The sequence below is a fragment of the Hylobates moloch genome, unplaced genomic scaffold (assembly GCF_009828535.3).
Source record: "Hylobates moloch isolate HMO894 unplaced genomic scaffold, HMol_V3 SCAFFOLD_5, whole genome shotgun sequence".
Lineage (NCBI taxonomy): Eukaryota > Metazoa > Chordata > Mammalia > Primates > Hylobatidae > Hylobates > Hylobates moloch.
The window spans coordinates 155,634,082-155,653,382 of NW_026652280.1; the positions used below are offsets into that span (position 1 = coordinate 155,634,082).

The following is a 19,301-nucleotide window of genomic DNA, read 5'->3' on the forward strand; positions in this document are numbered from 1 at the left end:
ATTCAGCTGTCTGATAGTTCCTCTGGAAGTTTTGTCTCAGAGGAGTATCCGGCCGAGTGAGGTGTCAGTCTGTCCCTACTGGGGGGGTGCCTCCCAGTTAGGCTGCTCAGGGGTGAGGGACCCACTTTAGGAGGCAGTGTGTCCGTTCTCAGATCTCTAGCTGCATGCTGGGAGAACCACTACTCTCTTCAAAGCTGTCAGTCAGACAGGGACATTTAAGTCTGTGGAGGTTCCTGCTGAATTTTTGTTTGTCTGCGCCCTGCCCGCAGAGGTGGCGCCTACAGAGGCAGGCAGGCCTCCTTGAGCTGTGGTGGGCTCCACCCAGTTCGAGCTTCCTGGCTGCTTTGTTTACCTAAGCAAGCCTGGGCAATGGCGGGCGCCCCTCCCCCAGCCTCCCTGCCGCCTTGCAGCTTGATCTCAGACTGCTGTGCTAGCAATCAGCGAGACTCCGTGGGCATAGGACCCTCCAAGCCAGGTGCGGGATACAATCTCCTAGTGTGCCGTTTTCCAGGCCCGTTGGGAAAGCGCAGTATGAGGGTGGGACTGACCCGATATTCCAGGTGCCGTCTGTTACCCCTTTCTTTGACTAGGAAAGGGAACTCCCTGACCGCTTGCACTTCCCGAGTGAGGCAATGCCTCGCCCTGCTTCGGCTCGCGCACAGTGCGCTTCACCGACTGTCCTGCACCCACTGTTTGGCACTCCCTAGTGAGATGAAACCGGTACCTCAAACAGAAATGCAGAAATCACCCGTCTTCTGTGTCACTCAGGCTGGGAGCTGCAGACCAGAGCTTTTCCTATTCGGCCATCTTGGCTCCACTTAATTTTGTATTTTTAGTAGAGATGGTTTCACCATGTTGGCCAGGATGGTCTCAAACTCCTTACCTCAAGGGATCCACCCACCTCAGCCTCCCAAAGTGCTGGGATTACAGGCGTGAGCCACCGCACCCAGCCCTAACTAGCTTTTTTAAAAAAAAGACATGGTACTAATTTTACTGACAGTGCATTGCAAAAATAACCTTTAATAAATTGAGAAATCTGAGAATGATGTTAATGTGTCACTTCCATTATTTTTGTAAGAACATTTTGTTGGTCACCTAAAAATATTAGTCATTATCAGACTGTATTAAGACTGCTAAACATCGGCCGGGCACGGTGGCTTATGCCTGTAATCACAGCACTTTGGGAGGCAGAGGGGGGCGGATCACGAGGTCAGGAGAGGAGACCATCCTGGTCAACATGGTGAAAGCCCCTCTCGAGTAAAATTACAAAAATTAGCCGGGCATGGTGGTGCGTGCCTGTAGTCCCAGCTACTCAGGAGGCTGAGGCAGGAGAGTTGCTTTAAATCGGGAGGCGGAGGTTTCAGTGAGCCAAGATTGCACCATTGGACTCCAGCGTGGCGACGACCATGACAAAACGAAACTCCGCACCCCCCTCCGCCAAAAAAAAAAAAAAGACTGCTAACCATCTTCTATGATAAACCTTAAGTACATTCTAAAGAATAGTACCACTGATTGATAAAAGAATTGTCATGGTACTCACCTAAGATATTTTGCTAAGAATGTCTAAATAAATTTCATATACTTTGACATAAAATGAAAATGGGAATAGAAACAAAACTGAGTAAAACAGGTTGAAATTTGAAATATCTACCGCTCCAAAAATTGTCTCGAGAAATTTAGAAAGGTATAATGACTACTTCTGCTAATAAAACCTTAAGACATTCTGAATGCTTTAAAAAGTACGAGTGACAATTCCATTACACCCATATTTAATTAAAACACAACTACATGTACTTGATTAGAAAAAATAGTTGAAGCAGCACAGGGATGAAATGCAATAGCTGGTTTTGAGGCAGACCGAGGGAAAAGAAATCTCAATTCCATTGGAAAAGTGCCTATTTACATTTTTCTGTCTTCCATGTATAGAATTGCCACTAGGAAACTTACCTAAGATCCATCTTCATGAAAACAGTAAGGACAACACAGCCTTTTCAATAAAAGGTATGCCATTTATATTGTGCTTTTAACATTACCTCCTACACAAATTATTACATAACTTTTAAGGGCCCCATAATCAAACAGTAGCTATCATTTAATGTCCCAGGCACCAAAGGCTACATTGAAAAATTACTCTTTTACAGATACAGATGGGGTCTTGCTGTTACCCAACCCGGAGTGCAGTGGCATGATCATAGTTCACTGCAGTCCGAACTCCTTGGGTTCAAAGTGATCCTCCTGCCTCAACCTCCACAGTAGCCACAACTACAGGTGTGCACCACCACACCTGGCTATTTATTTTTTTTGTGGACAGGGTCTTGCTATGTTGCCTAGGCTGGTCCTGGGCTCAAGCACTCCTGCCTTGGCCTCCCAAAGTGTTGGGATTACAGGCATGAGCCATAGTGCCCAGCCAACAACTTTTGTATATGCACTGTGAAGCCAAAAAAATTCATGACCTGCTTTATTGCAGTAGAGTCTGGAACTAAACCCACAATACCTCCGAGGTATGTCTGTACTTTGCAAGGTAGCAATCACTTCCATTTTACCCGTAGGAAACTGAAGGTAAGGAACACAGTTATCTCCAGCTCTATGAAATAAAGACCAAATGCGTGACTGGAGTCCATCTTTCCATTTAAAAAAGCTCATTGTATAGCTACCACCTCTCGTTCACTCCTAAAGGATTTAAGCAAATAAATAAGGACAAAACATTTTTCTAACAAAAACCACTTTTATTTTTAAATCAATTTACTATCAAATACACAACAGAACTCGGTGTGGAGGCAGTGTTTGATTTCAACTGGTTATCTGTTAAAAGGCTTGTGTCCCAGTGCAACACTACCTTTGTGCAGAAAATGTTCACTGAAAATAAATATCCTAACAATGGATAATCTTCACTGCAGCATCTTGTCAGTGGCACTACTTTAAAAAAAATGATTCCTTTTAGAAAAGCTAGTATATTTGTATTCAGAGATTACAAGTGAGGGAACAGACTGTGAATGTTACTAGGTTTACCATATGTGAAATGTGTGACTTACAAAAATGGCCATGTCACATGGTTCACCTTTTATCTACTAAAGTTTAAAACAAATGTCATTTGTGTTGAACTTTGTTTTTTAAAAATGCAGTGATTAGGACCATTATTAGAACTTCTTTTACTCACTATAGACAAAATTCTTTTTGATAAAATCTTTAAAAAGTTACTTACTACAAACTGTAAAAACAATGCTGTTTTTCTATATGGCATTTCAGTTTTTAGGTTAAAAAACAAAACAAAACCCTATTTGTACTCAAAACTTGGATAAAAGCTACAATTCCAAGTCTCATTTTCCTTTAACCCCAGCCACCCAAACACTACTCATTTCATTTCATAAATGAATGCTATTTAGTACTGTACAGTAGATACATATCGACAGCTTCTATACTACTCCAGAAAAGGCAAATATCTATATATTTCACCGAAAATATAAATTTGCTAGATATAGGTGGGATTTGTTTATACTAAAGTTCATTGCTTTGTCCAACCCCATTCCCACACAAAAAATAAGCAATAAAATGATGATACTAAGCTAAGAAAAGACTATTTTGATGGCAATTATCACTACAGTGATAGACTTCCTCTTTTTACTATACTGAAACGTGGACAGAAAGGGAAAGAATTATTTGTAAAATGAATGAGGTAAATGTCATACATTCAATAGCGTAAATAAATACAAATACGGTTTTACAGGAACATGAACATAAGTTTAAGGGTTTTATTATCAAAGTCTTGTAAAACAATTTCAGAAACTGTACATCAACATGGCACAGACTATAGCCTACTTTTGTTTCTACTGCACAAAAGTGAAGCTTGAAACTTCTGTAACTAAGAAAACAGTTGCCTAACTACTTTGCATATATAACATGAAATCACCGTGTGCATAAGATTACTACTGCAGTAACACAAATTTATTGGTTTTATACAACAACTTGAGATCAAATAAAGGTACATTATCAAGTAGATTTGTCTTATTTTAAAAGCCTATGAAGGTCAATTTAAAATGCACTACCCCTTTTTTCCAACATGGAGCTTAAAACAAATTAATGAAAGAGTGGAAAATTCAAAATAAGGGCAAGAGAGAAGTTTTTTTTTTTTCTTTTTTTCCTTTAAGATAGACTCAGGATAGGTAGATAGCTTTCACTGATGTAGATGTGGAATAAATTATTACTTCAGGAAAAAAATTCCCAAACATCTTATGAAAAAGTATACAACTCTACTTCAAAATATGCTATTTACTCACTGCCAAAGACAGTTTTATTTGAAATTTTGTTTCTGTATTTAAACCCTAATTAGCCACCAAAAAAGGTTAGTGCATAATAACCTTTCAAAGTTAAACAAAAGCCACAAAAATTTTGCCACAAGGCTTAAAGGATTATCTATTTCAAATGCTCATTTCCAGATGTAACTATAAGAATGTTAATTTGTCATGTCAACAAACAAGACCATAAGTAGATCCATCATGTTGGAGGATTTTAATGATATTTAGGATATTCTTGCCACAATAACATGCAATCAGTGCATTTCCTACATGGCTCTATTACGGCAATGAATCAAATTATAGAAATACTATAAGTGAACTTACTTAATAAAGGATATCATACGACATAAACAATCCATGCCTGCTGTAGATGCATGCAGCTTTTCATTTTTGTTACGAAGCAGCACCAGAATAGTAAAACTGCTTGGTTACTCAATCAGATTTCACCATGACAAGAATTGGTTACCTCGTACCATTTTCTAAAAGCTTTTTGATGTAAATAACTAATATCAGTAACAGGAGCTTTATAACCATTTATAACTCAGAGCTGTATACATCTAGGTTTGAGATGAACAAATACAGCATTAAGAAATCACACAAAGGAATGACACTGATGCAGGTATACAGTTGGATTCCCTCAGAGGCAATATTCAGTCACTCATATCCATATCTTCTTCATGATGATCATCCCCATTCACTTTGGATTCTCTTAGTGAATCAACAGTTCCCTTTTCCACAGAACATTCCTTTGTTTTAGGGGAACCTGTGTCTATTGGTTTCTTCTCTTCTTTTTTCTCTTTCTCACTGTCATACCCCTGTTCCTCTTCATCATAATCCCGTGTAACCTGCTTTGCCAAGGAGAATAATAAAAGTAAACTTCTCCAAAGAAAAATAACTTCTGAAAGTACCAACATCAACCCAAATAGAAAAATAAATCAATTTGTAAACATACTTTTACATCTTTATCACTCTCTGATTTTCTTTCCCGGTCCTTTTCCTTATCTTTACTCTTCTTCTTCTTGCTTGTTGATCGTTCTCTTTCATCCCTACTTCTTTCTTTGTCTTTATCTTTCTTCTTCTCCTTTTTATGTCTAGAATGACAGTAAAATGTACAGCAACAGGTTTAACTTGTTTAGATGATGAGCCTGACTCAACTTCACAGGATATAAGTAGTACAGCAAAGATCCAACTTCAAAACCTTGGCTGGTCAAAGCACGCAAGTAACATAGGCTACAAAACTAACTTGTTTATAGGACTAAAATGTTCAATCCTTAATGGTGTTTAAGTCACAAGTCAGAAAGAGAATACATTACAACATTCTTAAGAACTGTAACTGCTGAAAACTACCGGACAGTTTTAAAATGAAAAACCTCTGAAAAATATAAAAAATACATCTAAATGATTAACATTCTTACCTCCTAGGGGATGGTGAGCGAGACAATTTTCTTTTAGGAGACCGAGGCTTTTTAGGAGATCTTGTTCCACTCCTGCTTCTTCGTCGTCGTCTCTCTCTAGAATCACAAATGTGCAAACTAGGTTTTAAAATACAGTGTGATCTTAAAAAATGCAGACACATCATAGATGATTCTAACAATGAAAGATGTGGCCAGGTATAGTGGCTCACGCCTGTAATCCCAGCACTTTGGCAGGCTTAGGTGAGGGGACTGCCTGAGCCCAGGAGTTCCAGACCAGCCTGGGCAACATGGTGAAATTCTGTCTCTACAAAAAATACAAAAAAATTAGCCAGGTGTGGTGGTGCAAGCCTGTAGTCCCAGCTACTCAGGAGGGAGAGGCAGGAAGATCACTTGAACCTGGGGAGGTTGAAGCTAGAGTGACTTGTGATAGGGCCACTGCACTCCAGCCTGGGCAACACAGAGAGACCCTGTCTCAAAAAAACATAAAAATGAAAGATTGTTTCACAATACTGGTATAAGCTAAACAATTAAATGAGTAATATAATCATCTGCAAACCATGAATCTTTCCCTTTACTATCCTCAAGAAAACTCCTGATTTCTAGCAATTCTTTTAATTGCTGACAAAATGTTAGAAATATTAAGCTTGAGAAAAAACTGATTTAACAAAACTAATGCGAGAGGGGCGACGTGTGAAGTAAACTATAAAAGAAGTTAGTTTTTGGTTCAAACATTCAGTGTTCAGAGTAAGTACAGAATAATTCAATGTGATACAGAAGGTAGTTACTAATAAAACATCCCCACATTCACCTTTAAATCATTAGATGAAATTCAGAGAACTAGTTAGTGGAAAGGTAGAAACCTTATACTCTAGCAAAATCGCCCCCCGCAGTCCCCCAACAACCCTGCTTTCACCAATTACTTTGAAGATACACAGCCGATATACAGCTTTCCCCTACTTTTTACTGTAACTTAAAAAAAAAATTCTGTTCCTGATTCTCAAAAGTTATCAGACTTAAAAAACCCTGTACTTAGTTGTCTAGTTTCCAAATGAAGCTTTTTTTCTACTTATATAGCCCTCTGTGACCCTTGTCCTGGAAACATTACACATATCTGAGCATTCACTTATCAAACATTGTCACGACTGTGCACCTTATACTTTTTGCTACTGTCTTATGTAACTGAAACTCCAAATTCTCTAGACGGAAGAAATATTTTATATTACATTTCCGTGTCCTTCAACAGACTGTAGCACAACTACAAACAGTGGGTATTTAATAACTCACAGAAGATGCCTTAATTTAGAGTGATCCAATAATACAGCATGAGAAGGCACTTACAAGTACATTATATAAAGCAACAGGTAAAAAAAAAAAAAGCTTCAACAGTTTTTAAGGTAAGAAAATACATGTAGTACTTTCCATCTTTTCCATCTCTTTGCCACCTATCCCTCAGGCCTGATTCAGCATTTCCTTCTGTACTTATATTTGGTTTCATTTTCATTCTTAAAAATTTAGTTTTTAAGAAAATTTTCATCACCCCAAAAACTCCCTACCCTTTAGTTATCACTCCAATCCTCCCTATCTCCCCAGCAATCAGTAATTTACTTGGTATCTTTATGGATTTGCCTATTCTGGGCATTTCATATAAAAGGAATCACGCAATACACGGCCTTTCATGGATGTTTGCAAGTTCCATCCATACTGTAGCATGTATCAACCTTATTTATTGCTGAAAAATATTCAATTGTATAGATATACCATTCTGTTTATCCATTTCTTAATGGATATTTAACTTTTTGGCTATTATGAAATAATGCCACAAACATTCACATAAAAGCTTCTCTGTGAACATGTTTTCATTTTTCCCTAGGAGTATAACTGGTGGGTCATAAACCTCTATGTTTAACATTTTTAGGGAATGCCAGACGGTTTTCTAAAACGCCTGTACCAGTTTATATTCATACTAGCAATGCACAGGGTTCTAATTTCTCCACATCCTAATCAACACTTACTATCATCTGTCAGGCTCAGCGATCATCTGTCTTTTTGATTTATAACCATCCTAGTGACTGTGCCATATCTCACTGTGGTCTGGTTTATATTTCCTTGGTGACTAATGATGTTGAACAGATTTTATGTACTTACTAGATATTTGCATGTCTCCTTTGGAGTAATGGCTGTGGATTCTTTGCCATTTTTAAATTGGGTTGCCTTTCTATTGCTGAGTTCTAAGAGTTCTTAATATGGAATAATATGGAATATAGAGAGAAATTTTCTATGTAGCACTCTAGGTTTTTACTTTCTTGATAGTATCCTTTGAAATACAAATGTTTTAAATTTTGGCGAATTCCAAAATTTGTCTTTTCTTCTGTTGCTTATGCTTTTGAAGTCATATCTAGGAAACCAACAAGCTCATGGTCTTAAAGATTCACTTTTGTTTCCTTCTAAAGGTTTTATAGTTTTGGCTCTCACATTTAGGTCTTTTATACATTTCAGTTATTTTTTTTTTATATGGCATGAACCTCCTAGTGAATGTAAGTAATGCTGATGAATAAAACAAGCACTGCAGCAAAACATGTGAATGAGATCTGAAAATGGAATGAAGTCCAGCCCTTACTAATATCATACAAATCCCAAATTAAGTATGAAAATGTGCTTTTTGTGCAGTAAAGTCTGCAACGTTTCAATTTTCACTGACGGCTTAAAGATAGAATTAGTCTAAGAATGACACAAACCAGAACCTGAATGGCTTCCCATTAATTCAACAATCATTAAAAGGGATAGAAAAATTCTCAAGTACTAACATGCAGATGATAAATAGAGCTTACTATAATTAGCTTAGTTAATGGAACAATTCGGTATGGTTTAATTAGCCATTATAACTTAAACTATAAAGAGAAAAACTCACCTCTCTTGAATTCCATGTTACTTCAAATATACTCTAGACCATAAAATATTAAGTAAAAAGAAAAACTACATTATTCTTCACAAATTGCCTTTTAAAAACTTTCAATAACGGCAAAATGTAACTTTTTTCAACACTGAAATACGTATGTTCTGGAAAAGACTTCATATTGACAGCGTACTGATAACTGTTAGAAGCAAAGTTAAAAAAATAATTGCCAAGAATTCACAATGCCACCTTACCTGCTTGCACTTCTAGAACGCCTGGCTGTGCTGTAACTTTTTGGTGGTGTTTTAGAACGTTTCTTTTCTTTGTCTTCTTTCTTTTTGTCTCTAACAAATGAACACAATTTATGAATGCATTAGAAGACTCAGCTGATGCCAATTTATATAGCACTACAAACACAAAAGTATAATCAGATCTAATCCCGTCCTTAAAAGCATAAATGTTATTCTGACAGAAACTGTTTTAAAAATAATACTTTATGTGGCATATCTGAAGTACAATAACTTCTTTTAAAATCCTATTTTCCTAGGTTTTCTCCCGAGTAGACTAAAGTAGACTATGGGTGGGAAAATAACTAGGATGTTGGCTTGAAATATGCTTGGTAAACACCAATCAGTTAACTGTCTCTAGGCTCCTCAAGACTCCTTTTTCTCTCAGCTGATTACCACTTTCCCAACCCACCTCTCCTATCAGGCCAAAACCCACAGAGGACTACCAAAATAATCCATCCATATCATGAATATTCTTCCAAGACACACATCCCATGTCAACCTCTATCATGGATCAAGCAAGCTTCTATCTTTTTCTGCTGCTATATATTATGAACTTTCAGGGCTTATTAGAAAACATCAACAGATTGTGACTACAGCCATAACTCAATTTTTTTTTTTTTACAGATTCCTATAAATTTTTACTCCTCACAATATTTTTTTCCCCAAGATCATCATTCTCCCCAAGACTCTAAGCAAAGAGTAGCTAAATGATATATATTTGTTGAACGAGAAGTCTCATAAACAACCCCCCCCCCTTTAACTATTCTCTAATTTTAGGAATCAAGTATCCCTCTCTCACTGTTGTAAGCTAATCTTTCCATTCTATATTCTGTATTTCATTTTTTTCCCTTCTCTGGTCATCCTCGGTTCCCTCTTCATTCGAATCTTCATCATCTAACTCCTAGATTACTAGAAGAGCCCCCTAGTAGGTCCCAGTCATGTCTTCCATAAACTGATTCTGTACTCTGTCAGAAATCTCTTAAAGTACAAACCTGAAAATATTAATTCCCTGTTCACCATTTTCAACCCATTCCAGTTGCCTCCTGGATCAAGTGCAGAGTGTGAACAGAGCCTTCCACGATCTGTCTCATTATATTTTTCTGACCTCATTTTCTAGTCCTAGTACATCAAAATATTGTCATTTCAAGAAACAGCAATTCTCCACCTGAAAGCATGGCCCCCGCTGAGTCTAGTAAAATCTTTCAGAATTTAATACTCGAGTCATTCTCAAACCTCTTCCAATATCAGCAAGTAGCAATCATCAGTTAACGGTTCCTCTCCTGTAATTAAATCCATCACTCCTCTCCTAGTAATCAGAAAGTCCTTAAAGAAATGCTTAATTCCTTTGTATAACTGTTCTATTAATCTACCTTGTTTGATTCACTCTGTAGCACATAAGGACTAAAAGCCCCAATACAGGTTTAACAATGATAGTAAAGCTACCCCCACTCTTCTGTTCTCATCAGTTGAGTTTTATGCTTCCCAAGAGTAAGTTATGTTGTGTCCCCAGCTGTACTTACTTTAATGACATGATTTAACTAAATATATAAATAAATAAAATAATGCCAAATATAGAGTTGCTTCTAGAAAATTAAGATAAATGTTTTAGCAAGAGATAAAAAGCAGTTGCTAAAAAAATTAAATGCTGTGAAATTGTATGCCTCACAACTATAAATGACTGGGGGCATACTAATTTAAAAGTGGCTCTACACGAAGAGACTGGTTTTTGAATGTATTTTTAGATGGAAATAAAACGTTAAGCTGTTTCTTATGAAAGAAGGTAGCAGGACAGCTAACAACTCCTACTACTAAGAAATTTTACTTAGGCCCTCAGCTAAGGGCTATACTTCATTCAGTAAGGGCTGGACCTCATTCCATTTTTCAGATCTCATTCACATGAAGTTTCAGTTTACAAGAAAGCATCAGAAAACAAATGTCAGCCTCCTCAAACTCAAATATTGACAGTTTCTTCCCCTGTCTAGCCCTATTTCTCTGCCCCCCACCCCAACCACCTCTTTTGTTACTAAGTATCACCGTACTAGGGGTATTGGGAACCCTAAAATTTGCTTTCTCACCCAATGCTATACCTTGTTTTTGATGTGCTCCTTGACCTTCTACCTCTTTCTCTGGAATGAGATCTTCTCCGTCTTGGGCTTTTGGATCGTCGCCGACTCCTAGACTTAGAATGTGACCGCCGTCTCGATCTGCTTCTTGACCGCCTAATAATGTAAAAGGAAGCCAGTACATGCGCAGAAATGTAAAACGACTATAAATTTTGTGCTTAGTATCAGACAAAGATTCACACATACGGACTAAACAATTAAATGGGGGATAATTCCCTTCCAGTTGCTGCTATTATCTAGCCCATAGAACAAACATCTTCAACATCTTAGAAATTAGTAATACCTTTTAACACTTGGAATTCCTCACCTTTTAATGATTTGTTCAACCTGTCAGATAGGTCCTTCTATGCCCACTGTACTTACAACTCCAAGGTTAAAAATACTACTAGATCATGAAGGAGAATAAAAATATGACTTATTTGCATTATCTTATACAATTATATAGCATTTTAGCATGTATTTCTTATTTGATTCCTCATTAGTGCAGCTTAAACCTTCCTCATCACAAATCAAATACTTATATCATGCTATATATAAACTACAAATTGGTCTCATAAGTCCGTAAAGTAAATGCCACTATTATTCCTATTTTATAAAGAGAAGCCACTTATTGTGTTGCCATCTCCTATTCCAAATTTTTCTCTGAAACAAATTCCACTCCTTTAATCCACAATTTAGGAAACTCCAGGCAATGCAGACCTTTTATAGATATATACAATTTGTATAAACTGCCTCTTTTACTCTCATTTTTCCCTGACATATCTGTTTCTCTACTCCCTGCACCAAGCCCCCATCCATTGTGTTCTGACCTGGCTCTTGCAGGACATAAGAAGCACAATTAACCTTTAGATGTTGTCATCCTCCCTACTGCATTAAAACTCATTCTCCTCCATTTTTTAAGCGATGAGGTTTTGCCATGTTGCCCAGGATGGTGTTGAACTCCTGGGCTAAAGCCACCAGCCCACCTTGGCCTCCCAGAGTTGGGATTATAGGCACTCACGACCACACCCAGCCCATTCTCTTCTATTTTAAAAATTAAAAATAAGTTGCAATCCTTTGCTTAGTCTTGATCACTTAACTTCTAGTGACCATTCAACTTCTGTGCAACATTTCAAATATAGTCTAAATTTTCTGCCTACTTTTCTTTTCAAGGTACGAGAGCATGGACATCTTAAAGACTTGTGTTAAGCTCTCATTTATAAGCCAGGTAACTTAAGAGTATTATCTAACCTCTCTGACCTTGTTACTTCGGCAGTCAAGGATAGTAACACCTCCATCACCAACACCTCCATCACCAAATAGTGACAAAGATTAAATGCAGTAATAGAGTCTAGCTCGGTGCCTTAGTGTAGGCACACACAAGTGACCCTTGAATAACATGAGCTTTAACAGCATGGGTCCACCTACACAGTTTATTATATATTTTTTTTTTTTTGCCACCAACCAAATGTGGATTAAAAACAGTATTTGAAGGATGAGGAACCCATGTATAGTCAGGAATGACTTTTCCTATATGTGGATTCCAGAGGACTTGAGTATGCATGGATTCTGGCATAGATGGATCTGTAACCAATCTCCTGCATATACGGAGGGACTGTACATTAAATATTGATGTCCTTCTTTCCTCTTACTGATGTACTAATATAGCTTCTGTTGCCCTAACTCCCTAAAACAACTGCCTCAAAACCCATAGTAATGCCTCAATAAACTATTTGAGTTATTGAACTCAATTAACTTTAATTTTAATCTTTTATTTTCAGCCATATTTGGAACTATTTACTAAACAACTCCCTGCAATAACATCTCCACATCCTAAGATGCTTTTATGTACTTAACTACCCGACCACAGGCTCCACAAAGACATGGGAAGTAAGTCTTTTCATGACTGTATTCTTGAGCAATTACTACACTGCCTGATTTAAATAAAAGGCACCAATAATATACTTTGAATGAAATATAGGCATATAAAATATCAGAATCATAACCTTAAGAGATTAAACAGTTGTTTTTCAAGGGGAATGTACTACAGTCACTTTTCTACACTTACTAGTTCATATGAGCTTTTAACAGCCAGCAAGAGAGATTAGTGTAACATATTTTTAATAAAGTCAAAAAGCTTGTGAAAGTCACGGTCATTTAAAACACTGTGTGATGCTTGATACTACAACTGGGCTGGACTCAGTGGCTTGTATCTGTCACCCCAGCTCTTTGGGAGGCCGAGGTGGGCGAACAGCTCAAGCTCAGGAGTTCAAGACCAGCCTGGGCAACATGGCAAAACCCTGTCTCTACATTAAAAAAAAAAAAAAGAGGTGCAAAAATTAGCCAGGTGTGGTGGTGCATGCCTATAGTCCCAGCTACTCAGGAGACTGGGGTGGGAGGATAGCTTGAGCCTGGGGGGGTGTGGAGTGTGTGTGTGTGTGTGTGTGTGTGGTGGGGGTTACCACAACCCACAACAATCATCTCTGTTACGATGTATTACAAGTATCTGGATTCAGGGAAATATTTCACTTCTACTTTTCACTGGTCATAGTAAAGTAATTAATATTAAAATGAGAGAGTCCCAGTAAGATTTAATATAAAGAAAAAGACACAGGCTCTCCTTTTTTTTTTTTTTTTTTTTTTAAGACGGAGTCTCGCTGTCACCAAGCTAGAGTGCAGTGGTGCGATCTTGGCTCACTGCAATCCCCGCCTCCGGGATTCAAGCGATTCCCCTGCCTCAGCCTCCCGAGTAGCTGGGATTACAGATGCGCGCGCCACCACACCCAGCTGATTTTTGTGTTTTTAGTAGAGATGGGGTTTCACTATGTTGGCCAGGCTGGTCTCAATCTCCTGACCTCGTGATCCAACCGCCTCGGCCTCCCCAGGTGCTGGGACTACAGGCGTGAGCCACCCTGCCCGGCCCAGGCTCTCCTTTTTAATAAGAGTTCGGTAAAGGGAAACACATATAAATTGTAGTCATCATATTATGAGGTATATCCTATTGCAGAGGTTAAACTAAACTATGAGGGCACTGTCATGGAAGATTAAGACTGCAAGCATTGTATCTTGAAGAAAGAAAAAGGAGCTCCTCAAGGTGGAAATGAAGATGTGGGAAAGCATTAGGCAGAAAGGATCGTGAGCAGAAACATGAAGACATAAAGAAAATGGTATGTTGAGGCAATTAGTCCTTAACTTTTGGAGTGGCAAATGACATGTGTAAAAAGATAAACCAGACAGAATAGTAAAGAACCCTGAAAGCCATTCTAAGGTTTTATCTATCACCTTATCAAGACAATAAGGAGCTTCTCAGTATCTGTGACATGATCTACATTTGGGTTTCTGAAAGACAACTCTAAGAATGAGACAGAGTGGGATAAGATGGGTGACAGGGAATAAACAGACATAGCATACAGGATAACCCCTGTAATACTCCAAGAAATGACTTAAAATAAGAAAATGATATTAGAAGACAATAAAAACAGAGTGAAAAGGTCATCTCTGAGACAGAAATGTTACTTTTTAGATATTTTATAAGTGCTTTTAATAGAGACGTGACAAAGTCTAGGATTCAAGTCACACTGCTCTTTCAAAAATCCTGACAATAAATAGGAGAAATGGTTTTATCTAACCTTTGGTAAAAACTAAGGGGTAACAGACACTAAGAAAAGGCAGACAACTGACAGAACTAGGTTCCAGAAGAGATGAACCCAGGAGTGAAGGTTTAAGAGTCAAGTGGTGACTGGCTGGTCACGGTGGCTCACAGCTATAATCCCAGCACTTTGGGAGGCCAAGGTGGGTGGATCACCTGAGGTCCCGGGTTTGAGATGAGCCTGACCAACATGGAGAAACCCAGTCTCTACTAAAAATACAAAATTAGCCGGGCATGGTGGCACACACCTGTAATCCCAGCTATTCGGGAGGCTGAGGCAGGAGAATCGCTTGAACTCAGGAGACGGAAGTTGTGGTGAGTCAAGATCGTGCCATTGCACTCCAGGCTGGGCAACAAGAGTGAGACTCCGTTTCAAAAAAAAAGTCCAGTGGTGAAGGGGTATGTAAAGTGAAGCTGAAACTAGCTGAAGTAAATGACCACAACTGGAATATCCTAGTTCTGAATGTCAACCCTAAAAGGTTCTGACTAGAACTAGGATGCAATTAAGGTCAATTAGGATTGAGTTTGGAAATTAAGAAAATCGAAGAATGGCTGAAATAGTTGGTGAATAACCTAGAGCAATGGCTTTCATATTGTCGTTTGCGCAGATGCTCTAAGACCCTTTTATGGGGTCCATAAGGTCAAAATTATTTTCAAAATAATAACAAATATTGCCTTTTCCACTGTGTTGACGTTTGCACCAATGTCACAAAAGCCATAGTGGGTAAAAATACTGAACTCTTCAACACAAATCAAGGTAGGGGCTATTGAACTGCCCTAGGAGTCACCACCTTCTTCACTGGCATTTCTGTATGCACTTGCAGTAAAAGAAAAAAATAATGCCACTTTTATAAAGATGTATTTGATGAAGCAGTAAAGTTAATTTCATTAAATCCCCCTTCAGTACTATTAACATAGTAGCAGGATTAAATCTAGTCTCTTGAGTAATATTCTCTGTGATGAAATGGAAAGTATGTATAAATCACTTCTGATGCTTATGAAGTATAATGGCTATATTAAAGAAGACACCTGTGTAAGTTAGGAGCTGAACTAACTGCTTTTTCATTATCACCTTTGAGAATCTACAATTATGATTATTCAGACTTGGGTATTTGGCAGACAATTTTTTGAAAAATAAATGAAGTCTATTATATAAGGAAAACAGATGAATCTGTTGCCAATGATAAAAATCTGAGAAAATGCCGGGCGCGGTGGCTCACGCTTGTAATCCCAGCACTTTGGGAGGCCGAGGCGGGCGGATCACGAGGTCAGGAGATCGAGACCACGGTGAAACCCCGTCTCTATTAAAAATACAAAAAATTAGCCGGGCGTGGTGGCGGGCGCCTGTAGTCCCTGCTACTCCGGGAGGCTGAGGCAGGAGAATGGCGTGAACCTGGGAGGCAGAGCTTGCAGTGAGCCGAGATTGCGCCACTGCACTCCAGCCTGGGTGACAGAGCGAGACTCCGTCTCAAAAAAAAAAAAAAAAACCCAAAACCAAAAACAAACAAAAAAATCTGAGAAAATTAAATTTTGGAAAATGACTCCATTGCTGTGAGTATGCCAGATTCCTAGTACTTGCGTTTTACTGATGAGATCTAAGGTGATATTACCAGATGTCTTTTGACACTAGATAACAAATACAAGTATTTGGAAACTTGTATAATTCAATGAATCAATTATTTTTCATTTTGTTGCTCTAGTTCCAAGGCTTTCCTACCACCTCTGAATTTTTGGGGGTTTTAAAGTATAAATCATCTATTTCGTCTGTACCTTTTCTTACTTTTTACATGTGTGAACAGTCATTCACACACTAACAGCAGAGGTTACTAAAACACTTTAACCAGAGGATAACAGATTAATAGCAAATTAAAAAAGATGTGACATATATAAATTATCTTTGTCTAAGGTATAATTGACTAAAAAGCAATCTAACCTGTGTCTAGAAGATGAGGGAGTCCTCCTCCTCCTAGAACGTGATCTTGATCTTGAATGCCTTCTTTTTTCTTCTTTCTTATCTATATTTAGAAGAAAAGGAACTCGCATTTAGAAGTCATTAAATAGGGGCCGGACGCAGTGGCTCATGCCTGTAATCACAGCACTCTGAGAGGCTGCAGTGGGAGGAGCACTTCAGTCCAGGAGTTCAAGACCAGCCTGGGCAATATAGTGAGGCCTCATCTCTACAAAAAATACAAAAATTAGCTGGGCATGGCGGTGTGTGCCTGTGGTCCCAGGTACTTGGGGAGGCTGAGCGGGGAGGCTGAGCTGGGAGGATTGCTTGAGCCTGGAGATGAAGGGTGCAGTGAGCTGTGATTGCACCACTGCACTCCAGCCTCGGCAACAGAGTGAGACCCCTCAAAAATAAAAACAAGCAAACAAAAAAACACATCAAATAGGAAGATTATTCCCTTTCAGAAGTTATTCTAATAATTTTTCACCTTAGTTTTCAGCTTTGACATACAACCCTTGAATGTCACAAGTAACCATTTTATAATCACGATTTTGAAGCTTACCGAAATACTATATATTACAAATCATCCAAGCTTTTGGTAGATCCACATTAGACTTCTAATTCTCAGCTAGCTAAAGGTTCCTTTGACGATTTTACTTGCCCGACTTAAGAGGCTGTGAAGTGTTTTCTGTCCAGCAATCTATAAAGAGGGTACATTTCTCTTTCTTTGGCTCTGATTTACTCTTGACAAGGTTCTAAATGAGGGGTCCCCTTTCCTTTCCTTGGTTCTTCACAGACTCAATATTTGGACCCCAAATGCAGAAAGTCATGGTTCACTTACTGATTTTAGTCCACTTCTGTGACAGAATCAGATTTTAGTAAGCTAGCTCGCTTCCTATTATCTGCTCATCACTCCTCTTCCCTACCTATTTTCAATTGTGTAAGTATAGAAAGGAGATCTGGAACTACACATGAGAAATTCCTTAACTGAGGACATAACAAGAGAAATAAAGCCACTGTATTCTACATTTATTGACTATCATCAAAGTGAGACTGAGTTTCTTTTACATTTAAGTCATTTCATGAATAGGGTTCAATTTATTGTGCATGTCATTATAATAAATTCATAAAAATATTGGTAAAAAATCAGTTCATAAACTACATTCAGTCATTTTAATCATATATTTTCAATATAAACAGCAGTTAGAACACGGTGTGTCGTAAACTTTACATAGACCCAGCTGTGCTATCTAAAAGCTCCTACTGCTTGCCATGTGACTGTGGCTAATTATTTGACATTTTCCTGGTTAAATAACATAATACATATAAAGCATTTGGTATCAGTTTATCCACTATTATACTTTAAAATTACTTTCCTAATAATAGGCACATTAAAAAACATTCCTATTTCTTAATGAATAAGATATTTATAAGAAAGAAAATCCAGGGCCATAGATCTAGATATATATGGGCAGATAGTATGATATCTATTCATTTAATCTCAAAAAGACAATCTGCAAAGAAGACAACTAATTTTCTTTAAAGAAATATCATTTTAAACAGAAGCATTTTCACTAGGTTCTCTTGATCAATGAAAAAATTTAAAATTAGGCTATCTCAACTTAAACATAAAGAAGAAAAACAAGATATTATATCAAGTATTAGATAATCCTATTGACATTTTGGACTAGATTAACCACTGCTGTGGAAGGCTGTGCTGTTTGTTGCAGGGTATCTAGCAACATGTTGGTCCTTTGCCCTCTAGATGCAGTTGGTACTCCTGTGACCACCAGGATTGTCTCCAAATACGTCTGAGTGGCACTCCACTACACAATCTTTTATCAGAATTTACAACGTTTTAAACAACTAGGGTGTCACTCAACACAATACCACATTTATGTCAAAATCGTTTTTGCCAAAATCCACACAACAAAATTGCATAAACATTGTTTACCTGGTTCTATAGCAGCAGAAATTAGGGACTGTGCTTCTCGTACTCTTTTCATAGCTTCCTCTATTTCTTTACTAGAGGTATCTGATTTCAGACTTGGTGAAACGAGACCAGCAGCTACATGATTCAACCTGAAACAGAACGAAGAAATGGGACATGAAATATTTTAAAATGCACACCAGCATTTCAAATAAATACTTAAGTATATAACATCATTTTAGCAAAATATTCCTTCAAAAAAAGGGAGGGGAGGACTCCATGATAACTTTGGTAAACAACACATAGTACAGCATTGTTTTGAATATTTACAAGTATTTGTTTTAATAACTAAGAGTCATCTGGAATTAGAAAAATACCTATTTTGCTGAACATCCATTAACTTTCCATACACAAACACATTTTTAGAAATGCCAGTACAAGAAAATATGCTGATGCTAAGAGCTTTTATTCATATAAATTAAAAATTTTTGGCCAGGTGTGGTTGCTCACGCCTGTAATCCCAGCCCTTTGGGAGGCCAAGGAGGGCGGATCACGAGGTCAGGAGATCGAGATCATACTGGCTAACACGGTGAAATCCCGTCTCTACTCAAAATACAAAAAACTAGCCAGGCATGGTGGCAGGCGCCTGTAGTCCCAGCTACTCGGGAGGCTGAGACAGCAGAATTGCTTGAACCCGGGAGGCAGAGATCGCACCACTGCACTCCAGCCTGGGCGACAGAGCGAGATTCCGTCTCAAAAAAAAAAAAAAAAAAAAAAAAAAA

General features: G+C 38.0%; 1 protein-coding gene across 5 annotated transcripts in view; it reads right to left on the reverse strand.

The window, feature by feature from the left end:
- Window positions 1-4,805: 4,805 nt before the first annotated feature.
- SRSF11 (serine and arginine rich splicing factor 11) overlaps window positions 4,806-19,301 on the reverse strand; it is a 45,824-nt gene continuing 31,328 nt past the window's right edge. For 2 of the 5 annotated variants that reach the window (XM_032155603.2, XM_032155602.2), the window contains exons 7-13: window positions 18,544-18,671; window positions 16,575-16,656; window positions 10,978-11,109; window positions 8,855-8,944; window positions 5,708-5,824; window positions 5,245-5,383; window positions 4,806-5,140 (exon numbers count right to left, since the gene is read on the reverse strand). In XM_032155603.2, the coding sequence (XP_032011494.1) occupies window positions 4,943-5,140; window positions 5,245-5,383; window positions 5,708-5,824; window positions 8,855-8,944; window positions 10,978-11,109; window positions 16,575-16,656; window positions 18,544-18,671 (886 nt within the window). In that variant the 3' untranslated portion in view covers window positions 4,806-4,942. The remainder of the gene's footprint in view (window positions 5,141-5,244; window positions 5,384-5,707; window positions 5,825-8,854; window positions 8,945-10,977; window positions 11,110-16,574; window positions 16,657-18,543; window positions 18,672-19,301) is intronic. The other 3 variants (XM_032155604.2, XM_032155606.2, XM_032155605.2) reach the window with 3 other exon arrangements.